Source organism: Phaenicophaeus curvirostris, chromosome 8 (genome assembly GCF_032191515.1).
Source record: "Phaenicophaeus curvirostris isolate KB17595 chromosome 8, BPBGC_Pcur_1.0, whole genome shotgun sequence".
NCBI classification, from domain to species: domain Eukaryota; kingdom Metazoa; phylum Chordata; class Aves; order Cuculiformes; family Cuculidae; genus Phaenicophaeus; species Phaenicophaeus curvirostris.
Window position 1 is genome coordinate 2,065,398 of NC_091399.1, and position 18,580 is coordinate 2,083,977.

Here is an 18,580-nt window from a genome sequence, read left to right on the forward strand (position 1 = left end):
GTTTGTTGGAGCCCATCAGGAATGAGTGTGGTTGGAGCAGTTGCACCTCCCTGTGTTGATAAGCTTTCCTTGTGTCCAGCAGTGCCTGTGAGCTGTGAGCTGCAGCACAGGGCTGTCACATACAGATGCAGTTGTGGAATTAAGGACTGGAATCTTAAATGTCTGCATTTCAGTCTTTCCTGGCTTGTTTTAATGTTCTAGGGGTACCTTTGTTTGTGATAGCTGATTAATAGATTTTTTTTGCCTTTTTTACCTGGAGGTTTGACAGCCTGCAGGAGCGGGGACTGGAATGTCACTTGGTTAGACAACCCTGTTGGCCTGTGTGTAGCAGGCTTTTTTTTTTGCCAGAGTGTAGCAGTAAGTTGTAGCAGTTTTCCCCCCAAAGTGCTGTATATCTGTACAGATGTGACAGCTCCTGTTCACAGGAGCTACTGTAGAAACATTGCTATGGGAAAATTATTTGCATGTGGTTCTCTTAATACCCATAAAGCCCTGCAAGTGGTGGGGTAAATGTTCTGTGTTTTGCAAGTTTTGGGAAAAAAACCCAAACCAACTCTCCTTCCCCCAGTTTAAATAAAGAGTGAAGCTCTGTTTAATCTGTTGCTTGGCAGGTGGTTGTTTGATTTCTTTATTTTGAAAATGCAAAATAAATTATGATAGCAATACCATATTTTTTTTCCTGCAGATATTCTGATAACTATGGCAGCCACAAGAAATCTGATGAGAGCTGTCAGAGTTTTTGAATTTGGTGGCCCTGAAGTGCTTAAAATCCAGTCAGATGTCGTTATTCCTGTTCCAAAAGAAAATCAGGTATATATGAGTTCTGTGTACTGAAATAATGGCATTGGATGATAATAGGCGTACTCAGAACAGAATGAAGAATGCAAACCAAAACTTTACATCTTGAATATGTAGTTTTTGATCAGTGTATTTGTACAACCTGAGACATCATGTTTAACAAGTGTGGGCTTTTTACTTTTACGTGGGCTACATAATCTATAGAAAGGATTTCCTGAAAATAGCCTCAGTTCAGATTTTTGCTTACTCTGTTAAAAATCTAGTTAAAGTGCCATGATCCTGTGCTGTGGATTCAATTTCTAAAACTCTTTAATTATTGCTTAAGGAGCATCTTTTCTTTAGGTGCTAATTAAAGTCCATGCCTGTGGGGTGAATCCTGTCGAGGCATATATTCGTTCTGGGACTTACGCTAGAAAACCAACTTTACCCTACACTCCAGGCTCAGATGTGGCTGGTGTAATTGAAGGGGTTGGACAACATGTTACTGCATTCAAGGTAGGTGTAGAAAATACATTCATTTTTAATTCATGATTGTTTATGGGATCATCTTTGTGTGGTTGCTCTGCTGCTAATCCTGTTTCTATTGCTTTGCTGGCTTTTTTCACCTTTGCCAGCTAGTGGCAGCACACAGTGGGGTCGCCCTGACAGTCCAGAGTGAGAGCTGATGCAATCCGTGTGTGTGCCCCAGACAGACATCCCAAAAATGCCGAGTGGCCAAGCTCGTGCATTTGCATGCTCGAGCTGCTTGGGAAACCATTGCACTACCCTGCAGCAGTTACTACCCAATGTCCGCAGACCGGACCCACCCCATCCACATGCTGGATGTTTATGGAGGTCACCATGCTGGCAGCAGAAGACTCAGAGCTGTGTATCTGTGCCTTCTGTGGGCCCTGGCATTGCTCTGTCAGTGGCCAAGGGCCAGGCTGGGTGCTGTCTTGGCCCCACAGCTGGTGTTGTGCCACGGCGCTGGGCATACATAGGTGACGTGCTGCCCGCTGTGCATGTCCACATCACCTGTGGGATTTTGGCTTGAGCCGGCCCTTCTGCAGAGCAGTGGCAATATTGAGGTGTTGTAAGGTTTATTAAGAGAATATCTCTTTTCCACGTTTAAGCAAAAATAATTGAGAAATGTTTATTTTGTGTTTGTGAAAACTTTTTAGGTTTTGCATTTGGAATCTGTGTTTGGAATTCTCTAGTGTTCAGGTTCATTAAGGTCAATATTAATGAGACAGTAGGTTTGTGTGTTACCCTCTAGAGCCGGGGTTCTAATTATGACACTTTAGGTGTATGAAATGATATGGTTTGTATTGCATAGATTGTATGTATTAGCATTATAAAAATCCTCTCTGTGACAAATATAATCGGTTAGTTTTAATAGGAGAGCTGTTAGAAATCACCTAAACATCTGTGAACTGGTTCTTAAACTATATTAAAGAAAATATAAGCGAGATGATTAATTTCTCTTTTTTTTTTCCCTCCTTTCTAGAAAGGTGACAGGGTTTTTACCATTGGTACGATCTCTGGAGGATATGCAGATTATGCAGTTGCTGCAGCTAATAAAGTGTTTCCTTTGTCGGATAAACTGGACTTTAAACAAGGAGCAGCAGTTGCAATACCCTACTTCACTGCTTATCGTGCTCTTTTCCAAAAGTAAGGTGTCAAATCTAAGTTTATCCATTTTGCTTATGAATATTTAAAATATTGAAGCCCGCATTTTCATTGTCCTCTAAAAGGAGAGGAGATCAATGAGTGGAAATGTTTAAAACTCTTAAGTTAAATTTGTTATGCTGATGGCATTGTCATATCATTGTCACCTAGAAGCTAGCAACGGTGTTCTCCTGTTACACATTTCTTCTCAAGAGAACAGGCCTGGAAAGGCTTCTCCGATAAGATTCTTGTAATAAAATGTATAACTCTCTCTCAGTGCTAATTGTTACTTTAGCCAGTGAAGAACAGGAATAGTTCTAATTTCTTCTAATTTCTTCTTCTAATTTCTCTTCTTCCTGAGCCTCTGTGCCAGAGAGGCTTCATGTACAGCCCTGTCTGTGCCATAGGGCAGGGTAATGAGTTAAAGCCAGGCTTCATGTCAGCTAGGTGAGAGCTTAGGTCTGGACATCTGGTTTAGTTTGATGGAACAAATTGTTAGAACCAGCATGGTTTACTTTTATGTTCTGTAACAGGTGAAAATCTTTAAGTTCAGTACCAGACCATGACTTGCTGCTAGGTGCACAACATAACTGTGCAGTACGTAAATTTATAAGTGATATAGTTTATTTTGCCTCCAGCTGATTGTACCTGTTTAGCCATAACATGAATTGGAAATCATACTGTGTGAAAGATGAGATTTGACGTTGGTTTATACAATCTGACGCGTAACGGCTGTGTACTGCAATCTTCATGCCAATATTTTCTGTTTTCCACTCAGAGGGCATGCCAAAGCAGGAGAGAGCGTGCTAGTGCATGGAGCCAGTGGGGGGGTAAGTATTTGGAGAAGGCAGCTTATAAGAAATGCTGCTTTCTGTCTTTGCATCTGCTTTTGTCTGTGGTGTGATTTATGGTCACATTTATATCAATTAGTGGATTAACAAAATTAGGTTTCTGTTTCAGATGATTTAGATGCTTTTTTTTTTCTGGAGCGTGTCCAGAGAAGGGCGACAAAGATGGTGAAGGGGCTGGAGAACAAGCCTTACGAGGAGCAGCTGAGGGAACTGAGGTCGTTTAGCTTGGAGAAGAGAAGGCTGAGGGGAGACCTCTGTAACTACCTGAAAAGAGGTTGTGGAGAGGAGGGAGCTGGCCTCCCAAGTGACAGGGGACGGGACAAGGGGCTGTGGCCTCAAGCTCCACCAGGGGAGGTTCAGGCTGGACGTCAGAAAAAAATTTTTTGTGGAAAGGGTCATTGGGCATGGGAACAGGCTGCCCAGGGAGGTGGTTGAGTCAGCATCCTTGGAGCATGCGTTTCGGAACATATCCTGTAACTGTGGCTGCTGTGGGAGCTGCTGAATCGGTAGCCTCCGGGAGCTGACCAGCTGGGACTGAATCCTGGGCAGGCGGTGTCTGTGTTCCCCCATCTTGGTCTCCCATGCTGTTGCCATGACACAGAGCAATGCCAAGAGATGGCATTGCTGTGCCTGGATGACCATTGGCTCCAGCACCAGGTTTTTGTGGAGGCATCCAACACCTCCAAACATCCTCTGGAGTGCAGAGCTGATACGAGACCCAGAGAATTTGGTTTCTAAAGGAATAATTTATCTGGTTGTGCAAGGTTCATAATGTTAACAAAATTTCTGCTTGCAGGTTTTCTTTGCAGTATGTAGTGCTGGTATCAATAGCAGATGATTCTGTGAAGGCAAGAATTGCCTTGGCTTTGTATCAAGTATCTATGGCCCAGCTTTAACAAACAGACTGCATTCTACGTGGATTTATATTAAATGCTGATATCTCTTCAAAAACCCCACAAAGTTTTACCACATCTCTGTAAGTATCTTTTCTTTATTTGACTGATTCTAAGGTGCAAATAACTTATGGCTAAAAAAATGTTTCCAGGCTAATTTTTAATTGGTAAGTTCCAATTTGCAGGTGAAATATATGAAATCGATGCTAAGAAAGAAAGAGAAAAAAGACTTAATTACTTAATTTTTCCTTTTTGTGGTTTTTTTTTTTTTTTGCTTTTCTTCCCTCCCGCTTCATCCCCTCAGGTTGGAATAGCGACATGTCAGATTGCCAGAGCTTGTGGTTTAAAGGTTTTGGGTACAGCAGGAACTGAGGAGGGCATGAACATAGTCCTGAGAAATGGTGCTCACCAAGTATTTAATCACAGAGAAGCAAATTACATTGATAAAATTAAGGTAAGCATGTATCAGGGCTAGGTGATTCTTCTTACTAACAGAATGAGCAGTCATTTGCAGAAGTTTTTTTAAGTAGATTTATGTGGGAGCAATAGCGTACTGTCTTTTTCATTTCTACACAAGGAAAAACTTTCCCAGGCTAGAAGAGCTGAGCTTTCTTCACTGGCGATGGAATTTAGAAACTTGCATTCCAGCAATTTCCAGTATGGTAGCATATTACAATTCATCAGATCAAAATACTCTAATATTAAATTTATTACCTGTCAGTCTTAGTACAAAGGCTGTATTTAAAATGTAATCAATAAACTGTAAAATGTGTGTTATTTATAGGATATGAAATAAACAGTAGTACCCAAGCACTAATTGGACTGATAATAAGGTATTATATCCTGTATAGGAATACACAAAGATGGAAGGAGTTGATATAATAATAGAAATGCTCCCTAACATCAATCTTGCTGCTGACTTACAATTGCTGTCCTGTGGAGGAAGGGTGATGGTAAGTGGTTTTGTCACTTACTTTGTGCACGTAACACCACAGTTGAATAGTTATGAGTGAAACTCCATCGTAACTTATTTGTAACAGGTTGTGGGCTGTAGAGGTCCCATCGAGATAAATCCCAGAGACACGATGACTAAGGAATCTAGTATAATTGGAGTCAGTCTGTTTCTTGCAACTGAGGTAGGAACATTTTCATTTTAAAGCATGTTTTGTTGGCATATTCCAACACTTCTCTGTTTTCAGTTAAAACCTATTGTAGGGATCATTTCACCGTAAATAACTTGTTGGTTCATTCCTTTACATTTTTATCTAATCTCAGAACATCATAAAATATTTTTGGGTTGTGAAATTTGGTTTAACTTTTGCATAAACAGTAAATACATTTCTAGAATGTAAAGGCCCTGTGGTGGTAAATGCTGTCTTTATTACATGCCGGAGGAGATGCATGAATGTGCAGCGGCACTTCTTGATGGCATAGAAGCTGGCTGGCTGAACCCAATTGTGGGCCCAGAATATCCACTGGAGCAAGTAGCTAAGGCTCATGAAGACATTATTCATGGCAGTGGTGCACGAGGAAAGATGGTGCTCCTTCTGTGAAGCCTTTTCCCATTTATTTTGTAGCTGTTCTAACTGCATCTTTGCTTACATGATTAATTGGATGTATGGTATAAAACTTACTTCTAATCAGGTTTAGCAGTAAGAGCAAATGCTGATTTACATTAATTATATCAATCAATTACCAATCGGTTTTCTTTTTGTAATAAGCAGAGTTGTGTATACTTTAAAGTAATTTTTGTAGCTCTTTTGGCTGATGTGGAAATAATAAATTTTCTCTGGTGATGTGGCCTTGTGGTACAAGGGAAGCGAATACCTCAGGCAGGATTGGATCTCTTGCTCTCTGAGAAGTTACAATGAAGCTGCTGTGGGCAGTGCAAAATGATTTTTAACAGATACGCATATGTCTAGAACTAGCTATACAGATATAACTAGGACTTTGTTAATTTTTTAACCGTAATTTGTCTTATTCCATTTTTGTCACATAATTTACTTGGAATAAAAGCTTTTACTGTCAAAACAATTCACTTTTGAGCTCACGGCCAAAGAATCTGTCAAATGAGAACTACTAGGACGCAGAGGCATTTTTGTTTTGCTATGTCTGACTTAGTATCTGAATTGCAAATGTCACAGATAATTCAGAGGGACTGTAACTCTGAAGTTACTTGCTGTTATTGTATTTGCTACTCTCTAGCTGATGATATTGGGAGAAACAGCTAATTCCTTGATGGTAAGTGGCTGGGTAGCGAGGATTTAAATTCTTCCTGCAAACTTTATTAAATTTAAAGTCACCTGAATCTGTGGCTAAAGTGAGGAGAAGAGAAAGGCTGAACAGCTTTCATTGGTGCTGAGAATTGTGTTAGTTCATAAATGAAGGTGGATACATTGTTGTCCATATCCAAATACAATGCAGTTCAGGAAGAACAATTTCTTTGTGTTGACAGTTTTTACACTCAAAATGTTTGGTATTACAGGCACTTCCTTTTAATGATCCAATTCTCTAATGAGTCATGAAGTCATCACTTGCAGATGAATTTTCTCAACTTCAAGGAAGAACTTTTCTGTTCCTCTGAGGAAAAGTGAGTCCTTACTGACCATAAACTTTAATATAGAGGCATTTTTGTCTGCGAAACTTGTTTTTTAACATTTGATTTAGATTTGTTTAGTGTCATACTATCATAAATCAGCACATGTTCTCTGAATCCAAGTGTAGTTTCCTCAGGCATTGCACTACCTTCTTCGAAGCTGTGATTTTATTTTTTTTTTTCTGAGACGGCATTAATTTCTACTGATGTTTTGCTTAATCCCAACTAAGAAAATAATTGGCAAAATCTTTTGAAATGTCTGGATTTCTCCCCTAGGTTTGTCATCCCCTGTTAAAATATTAAGGTGAGAGAAGAGGTTTTTACAGGGAGGCTTATGGAACTAATTTAGTTAATATTGGTGGTGAAAGAGCAAGGTCTCAGTGTCAAAGAGGAAAGGAATGTTCTTCTAATGGAAGTTAAGTCATGTAAGGAAGACATTGTCCAGCACCAAGCTTGTCCCTGTGGAAGTGCATCTCTGGTGTTTTGCATTAACCTCTCAGTAGAGAGGAGAGCGCTCCAAGTCACCGATTCAGACTTGCAATATCAGCCTTTTTCAGGTATGAAAGCGTCTCTTTTAATGCCATGTTTGGGATTTCTACTCAAGTGATAATTTAAACTTACAGGTGAGTAAATTTTCTAACATAGCATAAATATACGCACCTCTAAAAAGCTCTACCTATTTTTCCCAGCAGGAATTAAGAAAGTGTTTGAATTTCTGATGGGGGGGGGATAATACTAAGATATTATAGCTATTAAACATAGGTCTAAAGGAATATGCTGGGTGACTGAGTTAAGTCCTCATTTCTTTCAAGCTGTTTGTCATGTAATTGGTTTGGTGAACTACTTGAGCTCCGTCTTCTACAGCAGGCAGATCACAGCGCTGTTTCTTCTGTGCAAATGTAAATGTGAGGTCCTTCTGCTATTATACGGAGTCATTTAACTGTTCCTTGTTCATACAACCCTTATAGCCATTGCATCAAATGGATGCTTTTGCCAGGGATAAAGATGGGAGTGTTTCTGGAGTTAAGTATTTCAAACTAATTTTAGTAAGTGCTTTTGAAAGTAGTTGCTGGGGAAGAGAAGGATTATGAGGACTTGGCTGTAGGAGTGCAGTAGCGTAGTCCTTGCCTGCCAGTGTCACAGGTTTGGCATCTGTCACAGCTGGAGGCTGTATGGATGTCCCAGTGGCCAGATGCTGGCTTCCCTGCAGGTCAAAATTCCAACATGAGTAGGGAGCTGCATTCCCACCTGCTCTGAATTTGAAGGTTTAAGAATGATTAGCCTAGTGTAAATGATGTGGGTAGGCAGTGTTTAACTGATTATTAAGGTAAAAGATGCTGATTATTCCTGTTCCTTCTGGTGAAATTATGGCAGGTAGGGAATCTGTGATTCTGCTTGGCAGCACTGTTAGAAAAAGTAAAACATCTCTTAATGTGAAGGTACTAAATAGCAGGTCAAGCATAGCAGTTAATGGTTGATATGATGATGTGTGTATGAAAATACACATTTTCTTTATACACAGTATGGTTTAAAATCTGTGGTTCTTTTTAATTTGTCCTTTGCTCAGAGGGTGTTACAGGAATGAGAGGCTTATGGTTTACAGTGACTCCTTTCTTGCTTCACGCCGCCTCTGTGCTGGAGCTAATGCTCAGAGATGAAATTGAGAGCAGTTTCCCTGTCAATGCATTTGCTGATGTTCATAGGACAGGGTTTGTTACGGGCTCCTGACCAGAAGGTGTCAGAGGAGTTCTTCTGTTTCTCTGACGCTGCAGGCTTCTCCCGGCAAAGCCAAGCACATTGAACCTGCAGCACTCAGACAGCTGTGTCACAGAATCACAGAATCACTGGTTTGGAAAAGATCCACAGGATCATCAAGTCCAACCATTCCCATCAACCATTAAACCATGCCCCTCAGCACCTCATCAACCCATCTTTTAAACACCTCCAGGGATGGTGACTCAACCACTTCCCTGGGCAGCCTGTTCCAGTGCCCAATGACCCTTTCTGTGAAATTTTTTTTTCTGATGTCCAGCCTGAACCTCCCCTGGTGGAATTTGAGGCCATTCCCTCTCATCCTGTCCCCTGTCACTTGGGAGAAGAGGCCAGCTCCCTCCTCTCTACAACCCCCTTTCAGGTAGTTGTAGAGAGCAATGAGGTCTCCCCTCAGCCTCCTCTTCTCAAGACTAAACAACCCCAGTTCCCTCAGCTGCTCCTCGTAAGTCTTGTTCTCCAGCCCCCTCACCAGCTTCGTTGCCCATCTCCGGACACGCTCCAGAGCTGCAACATCCTTCTTGTAGTGAGGGGCCCGAAGAAGACATGCAATAGAGCATCTAAATTCTTGGTCTATATCTGATGTATGGTACAAATGGAAGGGGTTGCTTTCATTTTGGGACACGCAGTGTGAATAAAAATTACAGCAAAACACTGACCACAAGGTACAGGGAGGAACAAGGAGATGCAGTGGCTCTTTGGGACTGTGGGCAGGAGGTGGGTGTGAGGGATGAGAGGGCAGTGTTGTCAGTGCTGTGGCAGACATGAGCCTGGGCTGCGGCTGTAGGTGGAGGTGCAGCGCTGTGAGATCTTGTCATGCTGAAGGTGAGGGGGCCAGGGCTTGCCCATAACTTAGTTCCAGTAGCCCCAGCCTCGCATTTCAGCGCAAACCCGCTCTCACTGTAATCTGCCAGGGGGAACGGTTGAAAGTGTCCATGGATGTTCCGTGCTGTGTTCGTTGTTAGCAGAACACTCTTGTCACTGGAGGGGGAACCACTTTGGCTTGGGAACTGCTGCAGCTGAGCTTCTAGGAGACGTTGCTTGTCACATTTCTGACTAATCCTTCAGCTGCGTCTGGTCTGTCAGGGCACCCATCTGGAGAGTCTGTCATCCTAGAGAGCCCTTGGTCCAGCTCTCTTTCTAGAACGTGCCATCCCCTCCACAGAGCGGAGAGTATGGAGGAAAAGGATAGCAGACAAACAAACTAGGCAGAATAATTCTGTCAGGTTGGCTGGTTTTGAGTTTAATCAGAGGAGGGGTCTGAATCAGCGAATGGTGGTGCTCTCTGTGATGGGGCTGTGAGTGGTGGGAGAGGCTACACCGGCTCTCACTGTTGTGCTCAACTTCGCACAGACAGGCAGGGCTTGGGGTTCCGCGCTTGCCACATGTTATCTGTGTATCTGTGTGTGCCATGTGTAGCCATGGCAGCATCTGGAAAGGGCAGGTACGTGTATTTCTGAAAGACAGAGGGATGGAATTGCAGCTGTGGTTCGTTAATATCATTGTGCCCAAAATAAATGGTGCTTCAAAAGTATCCCCTCTCCGTTGTAACCGAGTGGTTCCCTGCATGTGTTCCTGCCGCCTTGGTGTGTTCCAGCAGGATACAATAAATTAATGAGACTTTAATTGCAGGGTTGGGAAGATAAAAAAGTCTGGAAGATGTTGATGTTCTTGATAGTTGCTTCTTTTACAAGAGACAATTCAGTATTCCATGTGGGTGGATCATGGCACAGAGGACCATTGAAGGACAGCTGAAGTCCTTCAATGTTTTGGAGCTGGTTCATCAGCAAGGGAGGGCTGGCCCTGCTCTTCCTCGCCTTCTCAGTTCAGTTGTGCTGCAGCCTTGAGAGGAACCGCTGTGATGCAGAGGAACAACAGGAGCAGGGAAGGATGATGATATCTCCTGTATCAGAGTCAAGCTGGAGGCCACTGAAATGCACCCTTTGGAGCTTTCCTGTCATTTGTGCTGAGAGAATGGAAATGTGGATGGATATTTGAGCAACTAATCTGGTGAGGGGGCTGGAGAACAGGCCTTATGAGGAGCGGCTGAGAGAGCTGGGCTTGTTTAGCCTGGAGAAGAGGAGGCTGAGGGGAGACCTCATTGCTCTCTCCAACTACCTGAAAGGAAGAGAGGAGGGTGCTGGCCTCTTCTCCCAAGTGACAGGGGACAGGATGAGACAGAATGGCCTCAAGCTGCACCAGGGGAGGTTTAAGGCTGGACATTCGGAAAAAATTTTCACGGAAAGGGTCATTGGGCACTGGCAGAGGCTGCCCAGGGAGGGGGTTGAGTCACCTTCCCTGGAGGTGTTTAGAAGATGGGTGGATGAGGTGCTGAGGGGCATGGTTTGGTGATTGACGGGAATGGTTGGACTCAACGATCCGGTGGGTCTTTTCCAGCGCGGTGATTCTATGAGTCTATGATTTGAAACAATCGAGCATCCTCTCATCTCCCACTGTGTTTTTAAGTTCACAGGCGTGTATTGTATCCAAAGGCCTTCTTCATCCTTCCCTTCTCCTTGCCTTTCTCTTCCTTTACCCTGGCAGCTCGCTGGTACTGCAGGGGAAGAGCCCGTTGCAGCGTCTCCTGCCAGCTCGGGGTCGGCGTCACAGGCGGCCGCCGCCGGGGGGTTGGGGGGCGGCCCTGGCAACCCCGCCCCTCCCCGCTGTGTCCTAGCGACGCTCGGGACGCGGCCAATAGCGCCGCTGGGAGCCGCCGCGATGGGAGCTCCGCAGACGGGGTGAGTGGAGCGGGGGCCGGGCCGTGCTTGCCCGGTTCTGTCGGGACGCGGAGCGAGAGCCTGGGGGGGAAGGAGGGTGGGGGTGCAGCCGGGGGCTGGCTCCGCGTAGAGCCGCGCCGCTCCGAGCCTTGGGAACTCGGGGACCGCCGTGTCGCTGCGTCCAGCGCGGGGGGGATGCGCCGCCTGTCCCCTCACAACGAAAGCGCCGGCCAAGACCCCGAGAATTCGTTGTATCCCCTCCGTCCGTGAAGGGGCTGGCGGCAGGTGTGCCCCTCCTCGGTGTCTGGCTTCGCAGCCGCGGGCTGGAACGTTCAGAGCATCCACACGGCCCCGAGGCGGCACGAATTACAGATCCTGAGGACCTGTGCACGTCCCCGTCTCTGTAACGTGATTTGGCACGTCCTGTATGCTGAGCGATGCTCTGGGTAAAGAACCGACCGAGTCCCTTGCTCCCGGCCGTGTCACAAATCGGTAGCAGAACAAGAGCCTTTTGGCTCCCGTTTCCATGCCAAGTTGTGCTCAAGATTGGAACCTGTAGAAAGATTTGCTTGTATAAAAGCCTTTGGAAAAAAGAGTGTTTCTTGTATGCAGAAATATATAGGACTCCAAACAAAATACTTAAAACCTTATTCTTGGAAGATTGTTTCCCTCTAGTTACCGTGAAAGGCACTTTTGGAGTCGGGATGATAGTTTGTTAGAACAGTTTTGGGGAAACAGTTCTGCCGTGGCCGATGGCATTTATTTCACAGATGTATTGAGGAACAGCTCCAATCTCTACCTTACAGGGAAAACACTGGAAATTGCAGAGCTGTGACTTGCAAAGACCTTGCTGAAGTGGAGAGGCCACCACATGTGGGGTTTGCCTCTGCTCCTCACTCTGGGAGCCGTTCAATAGTGCTAGCTTAGTACAGCAGTCAAATGAGCCACAGGATCACAAAATAATTCACTCTGCAAAAGACAAGGAAGGTCTCTTGTCTGGTCTGCTCATGGGGTCAGCTGATATCAGACCAAGTTGCTTCATTCAGACTGACCCCTGCTCCGGCTGCGCAGCCTCTCCTCCTTCAGCCTCTCCTCACAGGGCGTGTGCTCCAGCTCCACCATCCTGGTGGCCTCCTTGAGCTCACTTCAGTGCATCCACGGCTCCTGTGCACTAGGGCCCAAACCTGGATGCAGCCACGCACATGGGGTCTAGTGGGTGACACGGAAAGGGGGCAATCGCTTCCCTCCTGCCAGCTGTGCTCCTCTTATTTCAGCTCAGGATGCTGCTGGCCGTCCTCGCTGCCCGGTGCTGTGGCTGACTCACCTCATCCAGCTTGTGTCCCCAGGACTGGCTGATCCTTTCCAGTAGAGTTACGTCCAGCCTGTCTGTCTCCAGCTTGTGCTGTTTGTAGCACAGGGTTGTTCGTTCCTGGGTGTAGGACTTTCACCTGGCCATGTTAAACTTCCTAAGGGTCCTGTGTAGCCTTTGGGCAGTGCTGGGCGAGCCACTGTGTGTGTTCCGGAGCTTCGTGACTGCCTTTGGGTGCAGGCAGAGTAAGCTCATTTCTGTCTGCTTGTTAGATCTATGGCTGCCTTTGAGGTCATTGACCATGCCCTGGGGCAAAGTATTCATAAAATAAAGTAATTTTCACGGAGTATCTGGCCAAAGAATCTTCAGTGGTTTGGCCATGAAATAGTTCAGGTTAGGCAAAGAGTAAAGAGAGCTGCTTGAAGCTTTTGAAACAAAAGTGAAAGGTGAATGTAGCCTGTGTGTCCATGAGGCAAACAACTGGTAGTCTCATTGAGGTCAGCTGGCCAAGGCTGGAGGGGACGTGCAACTATTTAAGCAGAGATGCAGTGTGGTTTGGAGAGACTGTGACCTTCCCCTTCCTTGTTATCACCTGAGGAAGATTGTACCTGGGCTTCAGGGTTTTGTGAGCTTGAAATAATGCAATTAATTATCATTAGACTGCACAGCCCCATCCAGATTTCAAGTCATCTACTGACTTCAATGAAGTTTGGTTCAGTAGCTGGGTTCCAGCGTGGCTTCTTATTCTTATAAGCACAGCAGCAGAGGTTGAAATCAAAAAACACAGAAGCCAGAGCTGTGCCTCAAGTCCAAAGGTGGTGCAGCTGAGGGTCTGCCAGTGACCCAGCTGCACAGCAGCAGCTCCCCATATTTTGAAAAGGGCCATGGCCTAAGGCTGTAGTTGGAAAAGTCAGTTTGCAAGTGTTACAACCCTGCCACCCTACAAAGCAAGATCCTCTTTTTGCGGAGACTGGGGATTGTTTTCCTGGCTTTTCATCTTCTGGTCCTCTTTCACAGAGAGAGGAATCCAAGTGCAGTGTAGTCACTGGCCGTATTCACTTGGCTCAAGCTTGGAGGCACCAAACGGAACAAGCATTTATGTTGAGTTGTGTGGCAATGCCAGCAGTTGTCTTCTAAATGCCTGTACTGGTGGGTTGATGGCAAAATCCCATCCTCCGTGATGGAACTATGCCGTCTTTGGATTCTTAGGCCCACATGTGCCTGTTGGGCTATTCCCAGCTAAAATTCACAATGTCCTGACCTTCAGGACTTCATGTCATATTCCAGTCCTGCAGAAAATCACTTTGCCACCATCTGCTTTCCTCTGTGGAGACCCTGACGGCATTGTTTTTTGAAATGGGATGTACTTAACGGTGGCTGAAGAGTTTCCTTAGGGAGGGTATTGCAGGCAGTGGCCAGGTGTCTGGAAAGTCTCCTGGGAGGAGTCTTTGCTCCCAAATGGAACATGTTGGGCAGGGGCCTTGCCTTGTGGGGTTCTTAACTGACAGTCTGTGTTTGAATTTGTTCTGTCTGGAGGCTGGCTGAGCCTTTCTTGTTTATGTCCCCAGCAGAAGCAATGCCAGATCCATTAGCTTGTTAAAGCGAGGAATGGTCTCCATTAGGGCAGGACTCTTTGCTTGATTGAAGGAGCAACGATCTCCAGTGATCATGTAAAACATGGGAGCTGTAATTCCCTGTGACTCTACCGATCAATAACTAGAGCCTTTATGCTCTCTTAGATTATTTCTTTGGTGAACGGTCACTGATTTAATTGCACTGTAAATTATTAACTGTGAACATGTGCTTTACAAAATTGATGCTGGATGCCTACTGTGACTTAGTCCTTTCAAATGAATAAGAGTGGTTTTAAAGATCCTTTTGATACACAGCACAAGCTCTGCACGCAGTGCGTTGCGCTGTAAGCTGATCAAAACCAGATACTGTTAATAAGTCGTAATGGTAATGATAATGCAATGAAAATCTGGTATAATACAGAGTTCTAAGTGGACACTTCCTTAATTTACTAAAATCCTAGTCACTGGCTCTGGTGTATTTTTTGTTTTGTGTACTTAGTCATCTGCACAGCTGGACTCCCTGCCACTGCAGACGTAATTCCTTCTGCGGGGCTTTGGGCTGATAATTGGTTTACTTTGGCCCTCAATACATTCTTTTAAAGCAGAACAAATTGTGGCTTTTTTGGTTTGTGCGTCCATTCTGTGTGTTAATTTGTGTCCTTGTACTTGGCTTTATTAATTTATTACTTTTGGGAGAAAAGCAGAGTTGTCTCTAGCAACAGCAGTTTGTTTTCATGAACAGGCAGTTAAGGTGTTACCTAGGAGCGCAGATGGTACCGAAGGGTGAGCACCTGGCATGCTGCTGGTCTCAACGGGTGGGAGGTCAAGATGCCCACATAAAGCAGAGACAGACCTGGGAATGGGATGCATCTGCCTCCCAGGGTCCCCTCCTTGTGCCAGCGGGTGGGGAACTCCCTTCATGTACTAAGTTCTTCAGGGTGTCCAGAGAGAACATGTGCTCCATGCGCATGATGGTATTTGGTAGACTTCCTTGGTGCCTGGGGAAAGGAAGTTACCTGGTTTGGTAACTCGCCCTGGCTGCCCTTGGGCTGGGAATTGCACCTGCACCTCATCCTCTGGAGTGCCGAGTCGGTCTAACTCTTTGGTGTCAGTGGGATGCTCCAGAGGGACTTGGGACAGGTGTCAGCATGGCCCGCTCCGGCTGCACTTGCCTAAAGTCTGACAGGGGAGGATGAACCAGTCAGTCAGCATGAGCAGGAACTGGGCAGCAGCTGCTAGTGGGCACAGACTTGCAGGGCTAGATGCTGCTTCTGCACACAGTTTGAACCCAAGCTTGAGCCGGTGCCCGGGTGTTCAGTGAGGCTCTGCTTGTGCTGCTCTTCTAGGCAACTGAGGCATTCACCTGGGCAGAGAGCTTGGGTGTCTCTGGGAAGTCAGGCTCTGCCAAAGCCTAGTGGATGCCCTTCCATTCTTTCCAGTGGTTTCACGGGTTTTGTTTCAGGCCCAAAACATTTCCTCGTTTTCCCCAATACTCTCTGAACTTTGAGTTTAATTCAGCATTTTTAAAGACCAGCCTGTTCATAATTTAAATGAGAAAACGTGTGCAGAGTTGTCTTTGAAACTAAAGTTGCTGTGTCACCGTACTCAGGTGGGAATTGTGTTTTGACTAGTTACATGGTCCATGAAATATTAGATGGAAGGGAGTAAATGAAGAGGAGTTGGATTGAGTTTCTCCTCTGCCTCTGTATGCAACTGCCAGGGCGTACTGTAAGTCAACATTTAGCATAATTGATGTAATCTGGTGGTTTCAAATGCAAATGGTTTTAAAAAGTAATGTAGAACAGTTGCTATAGTGCCGGTATTTGATCAACGTGCATAACAAGGTAAGCTAAATTGTTTGTTTAAAGTTTAATTTATTGTTGGCAGGCTACTTGGGCGATTATTGTGAAACCCCAGATAAAATTCCTGTAAATTCATGATCTCCTTGCTTTTTCTTATTTTTTTTTTAATCAAATTGTTCTTTCTTCCCCTGAACATGCTGTTGTGTGTGGTGCCCTGGCCTAATAATAGACATTTTTCATGAATCGTCCCATTGAAAGACAGGCAAGAGAGGTACAGTGGCATTTAAATTTAAAGCCAAAGAAAACCAGAGAGATCAATCTCTTGTTGTGTAATTAAAATATTTCCTGCCCAGAGAGCCTGAAGGTCAGGCTGAACACTATGCAATGTGTGGCTGTGTGTGTGCATTTAACAACGTGAATGGATCTAGACTATTAAAAACTTCAGCTGACTGAAATGTATTTTGTTGTTTGTCCTCTTTCCAGAGGGTGACGTACGATAAGGTTGTGCTAAGAACTCTTAAAAAAGGTATCTGCTAGTTACGGATGCTTCTGGTTTTGTGTTTAACTCTCATATCTTGGGTTCAATTTTTTGAAGCTCTGATCTTTGGCAGCTAGGAAGTTGTAGCTCTGTTGGCATTCCAGAGGTGCAAGGCATTTCTTGTGTAGAGCTGGGGAGGGCCTTACTCTGACAATCTACATGATCAGGGTCTCTATGTTTGTTGATTTGGCGGATTTTCACCAATAAAGAGAAGAGAGATGCAGTTTGTTCACTTTGGATTGCTCAGTGTATGCATTAAAGACAATCCTGAGTATTTTAGCATGGGAACTGGAAAATACTCGAGAGGTTCTTGCATTTCATATTGGACCCATGTTTATTGCTCCAAATACAGAAAAGGACTTTTGCATAACATGAGGGGTCTTTTGAGGGGCAAAGATTGGCAGCAGGTAGTGTAGCCCAGCCACGCTGGCTGCTACGACTGCCTAGTCCCAGGACTCTTTTAGACTGAGCAGCCCTTCAGAGCTGTTGTGCTACTGGCTAGTCAGTCTCGTTAAAATCTTGAGAGCATGGTGTGGCAAAAGCCTTGGGTCCTTGGCTCTGAGCCGTGCAGGCTGGTACCGAACTGAGCGATGGGTTGCCCGGTGTCTGTGCTTTCTAACCCAGGAAGACCTGGGTTCTCAAGAGAGATCCTTCATCACTTGCCTCTTTTCTGACACCTGGGTCTGGAGGGGGACTTTCTTCGGTCCTGCCAGTGCAAAGCGTGCTCTCCACAGAAAGGCCGAGGTGGTGAAGAGGTGGTAGCTGGCTGAGGGCTGGAGCAATAGTGATGGGATTCCTGCAGACACAGGAGTCTGCTTGCTGCCCCCACTTTGGCACAAACTCTTCGCTTTCCTGCAGAGCGTGTTTGGATTTTATTGAGTTTGAGGAAATAGGCTACACAGAGCAGATCTGCTGATTTTTGGTAAAATGTAATAAAGTAAATGTAAAAATGTAAAAATGTAACACAGTAACTGTATTTAGAGAGCAAAATTGTTCTCATCAATGCAAGTTGCACTTCAAACTATAGCCATGTGGGGCCAGCCAGCAAAACCGTAATGCCGTACCGTAGGCTTCCTGGCCTGTATATACCATGGAAGTTATGAATCTTGCCCTGCACAAGTTTTGTGCAATTGAATTTATCAATATGTTTGAGGGATAAACATTCTTGTCTGTCTGTTTAAATAGTAGCCTGGAGTCGCTGTTGTGTTCACATAAATGGTCCCTGAAATGGTTTAGGATGGTTCCTAATGTTGCTGTTGTAGATTGGTTTTCCTGAGTTGTTTGTGAGTTCTATTTGTGTAAAGGCCAAATGGAGAAATGCTTTTTGAGGCAGGCTTTTTTGTTCATGAGCAAATTAGTGGTTAGCCAGACAACATTGTAACAGATACGTAGCTGAATCCCAATTGAGAAAATTGTTCAAAACAGAAGGTTATATTTAAGCCTATTTTTTGACATCTGAAATTGAAGCAACTTAGTTTTCTGTATAGGTGTTCAAAGTGGCAAATTTGATGTACACTCCCTCTGATGGAGGGAACATTAAAGAAGGGGAAATTGCTGTTAAAATAAAAGGATGGAAATGTGGGTACAGAAGGAGGCTTTGGCTGAAAACACAAATAAATAGTCCCTTCATCAGAGCAGAATTTGCATCCAAGTTAATAACATGTCTGCTAACTTTCAAGCCAGTGAAAATAATATGGAAACAGTGTTCTGTCTTGAAAATATATTTTGGTGCTAGCAGTTTCTGTTAACCTGAGTAGACGGAAGAAAGCAATTTTTTTGGTGTTAGAGACCAGACAATAATGGCTCAGAGCTGGCTATGAAGACTGCAGGAAAATTCTTTTGTAGAGATAAAGTTGAATAAGTGATCTGTCTGGAGCTGGGATCTGGATTAGGTGGCTTCTGAAGATCCCTCCCAAGCCAAGTTATTATTATAGGTCTTTGCGCAAGCTGCCAGAAGCTCTATCACTGCCATGCCTACCACGAGTTGGGAGGCGGGAGGAGGAAGGGGAGCATGAGGTGCGTGGTAGGGCAGTGCAGTGGTGCAGGAGTTCTGGGACATCCCCCTCCCTGGAGATGTACCATGTA

At 44.8% G+C, this 18,580-nt stretch overlaps 3 protein-coding genes across 3 annotated transcripts in view; all 3 read left to right on the forward strand.

Moving 5' to 3' along the window:
• The window catches only part of LOC138723184 (tRNA wybutosine-synthesizing protein 3 homolog), a 299,594-nt gene that overhangs the window by 39,594 nt on the left and 241,420 nt on the right, over positions 1 to 18,580 (forward strand). The gene's annotated exons all lie outside the window — the stretch shown is intronic.
• LOC138723125 (quinone oxidoreductase-like) lies at positions 691 to 6,223 on the forward strand. The gene is made up of 8 exons (XM_069862014.1): positions 691 to 810; positions 1,141 to 1,293; positions 2,285 to 2,448; positions 3,224 to 3,275; positions 4,494 to 4,643; positions 5,041 to 5,142; positions 5,230 to 5,325; positions 5,584 to 6,223. The coding sequence occupies exons 1-8, from the start codon at positions 700 to 702 to the stop codon at positions 5,740 to 5,742; spliced, it is 987 nt and encodes a 328-aa protein (XP_069718115.1). The 5' UTR covers positions 691 to 699; the 3' UTR covers positions 5,743 to 6,223.
• The window catches only part of LOC138723127 (glutamate-rich protein 3-like), a 39,862-nt gene continuing 27,984 nt past the window's right edge, over positions 6,703 to 18,580 (forward strand). Inside the window, exon 1 of the mRNA XM_069862015.1 lies at positions 6,703 to 6,779. Coding sequence (XP_069718116.1) covers positions 6,730 to 6,779 — 50 coding nt within the window. The 5' untranslated portion in view covers positions 6,703 to 6,729. The remainder of the gene's footprint in view (positions 6,780 to 18,580) is intronic.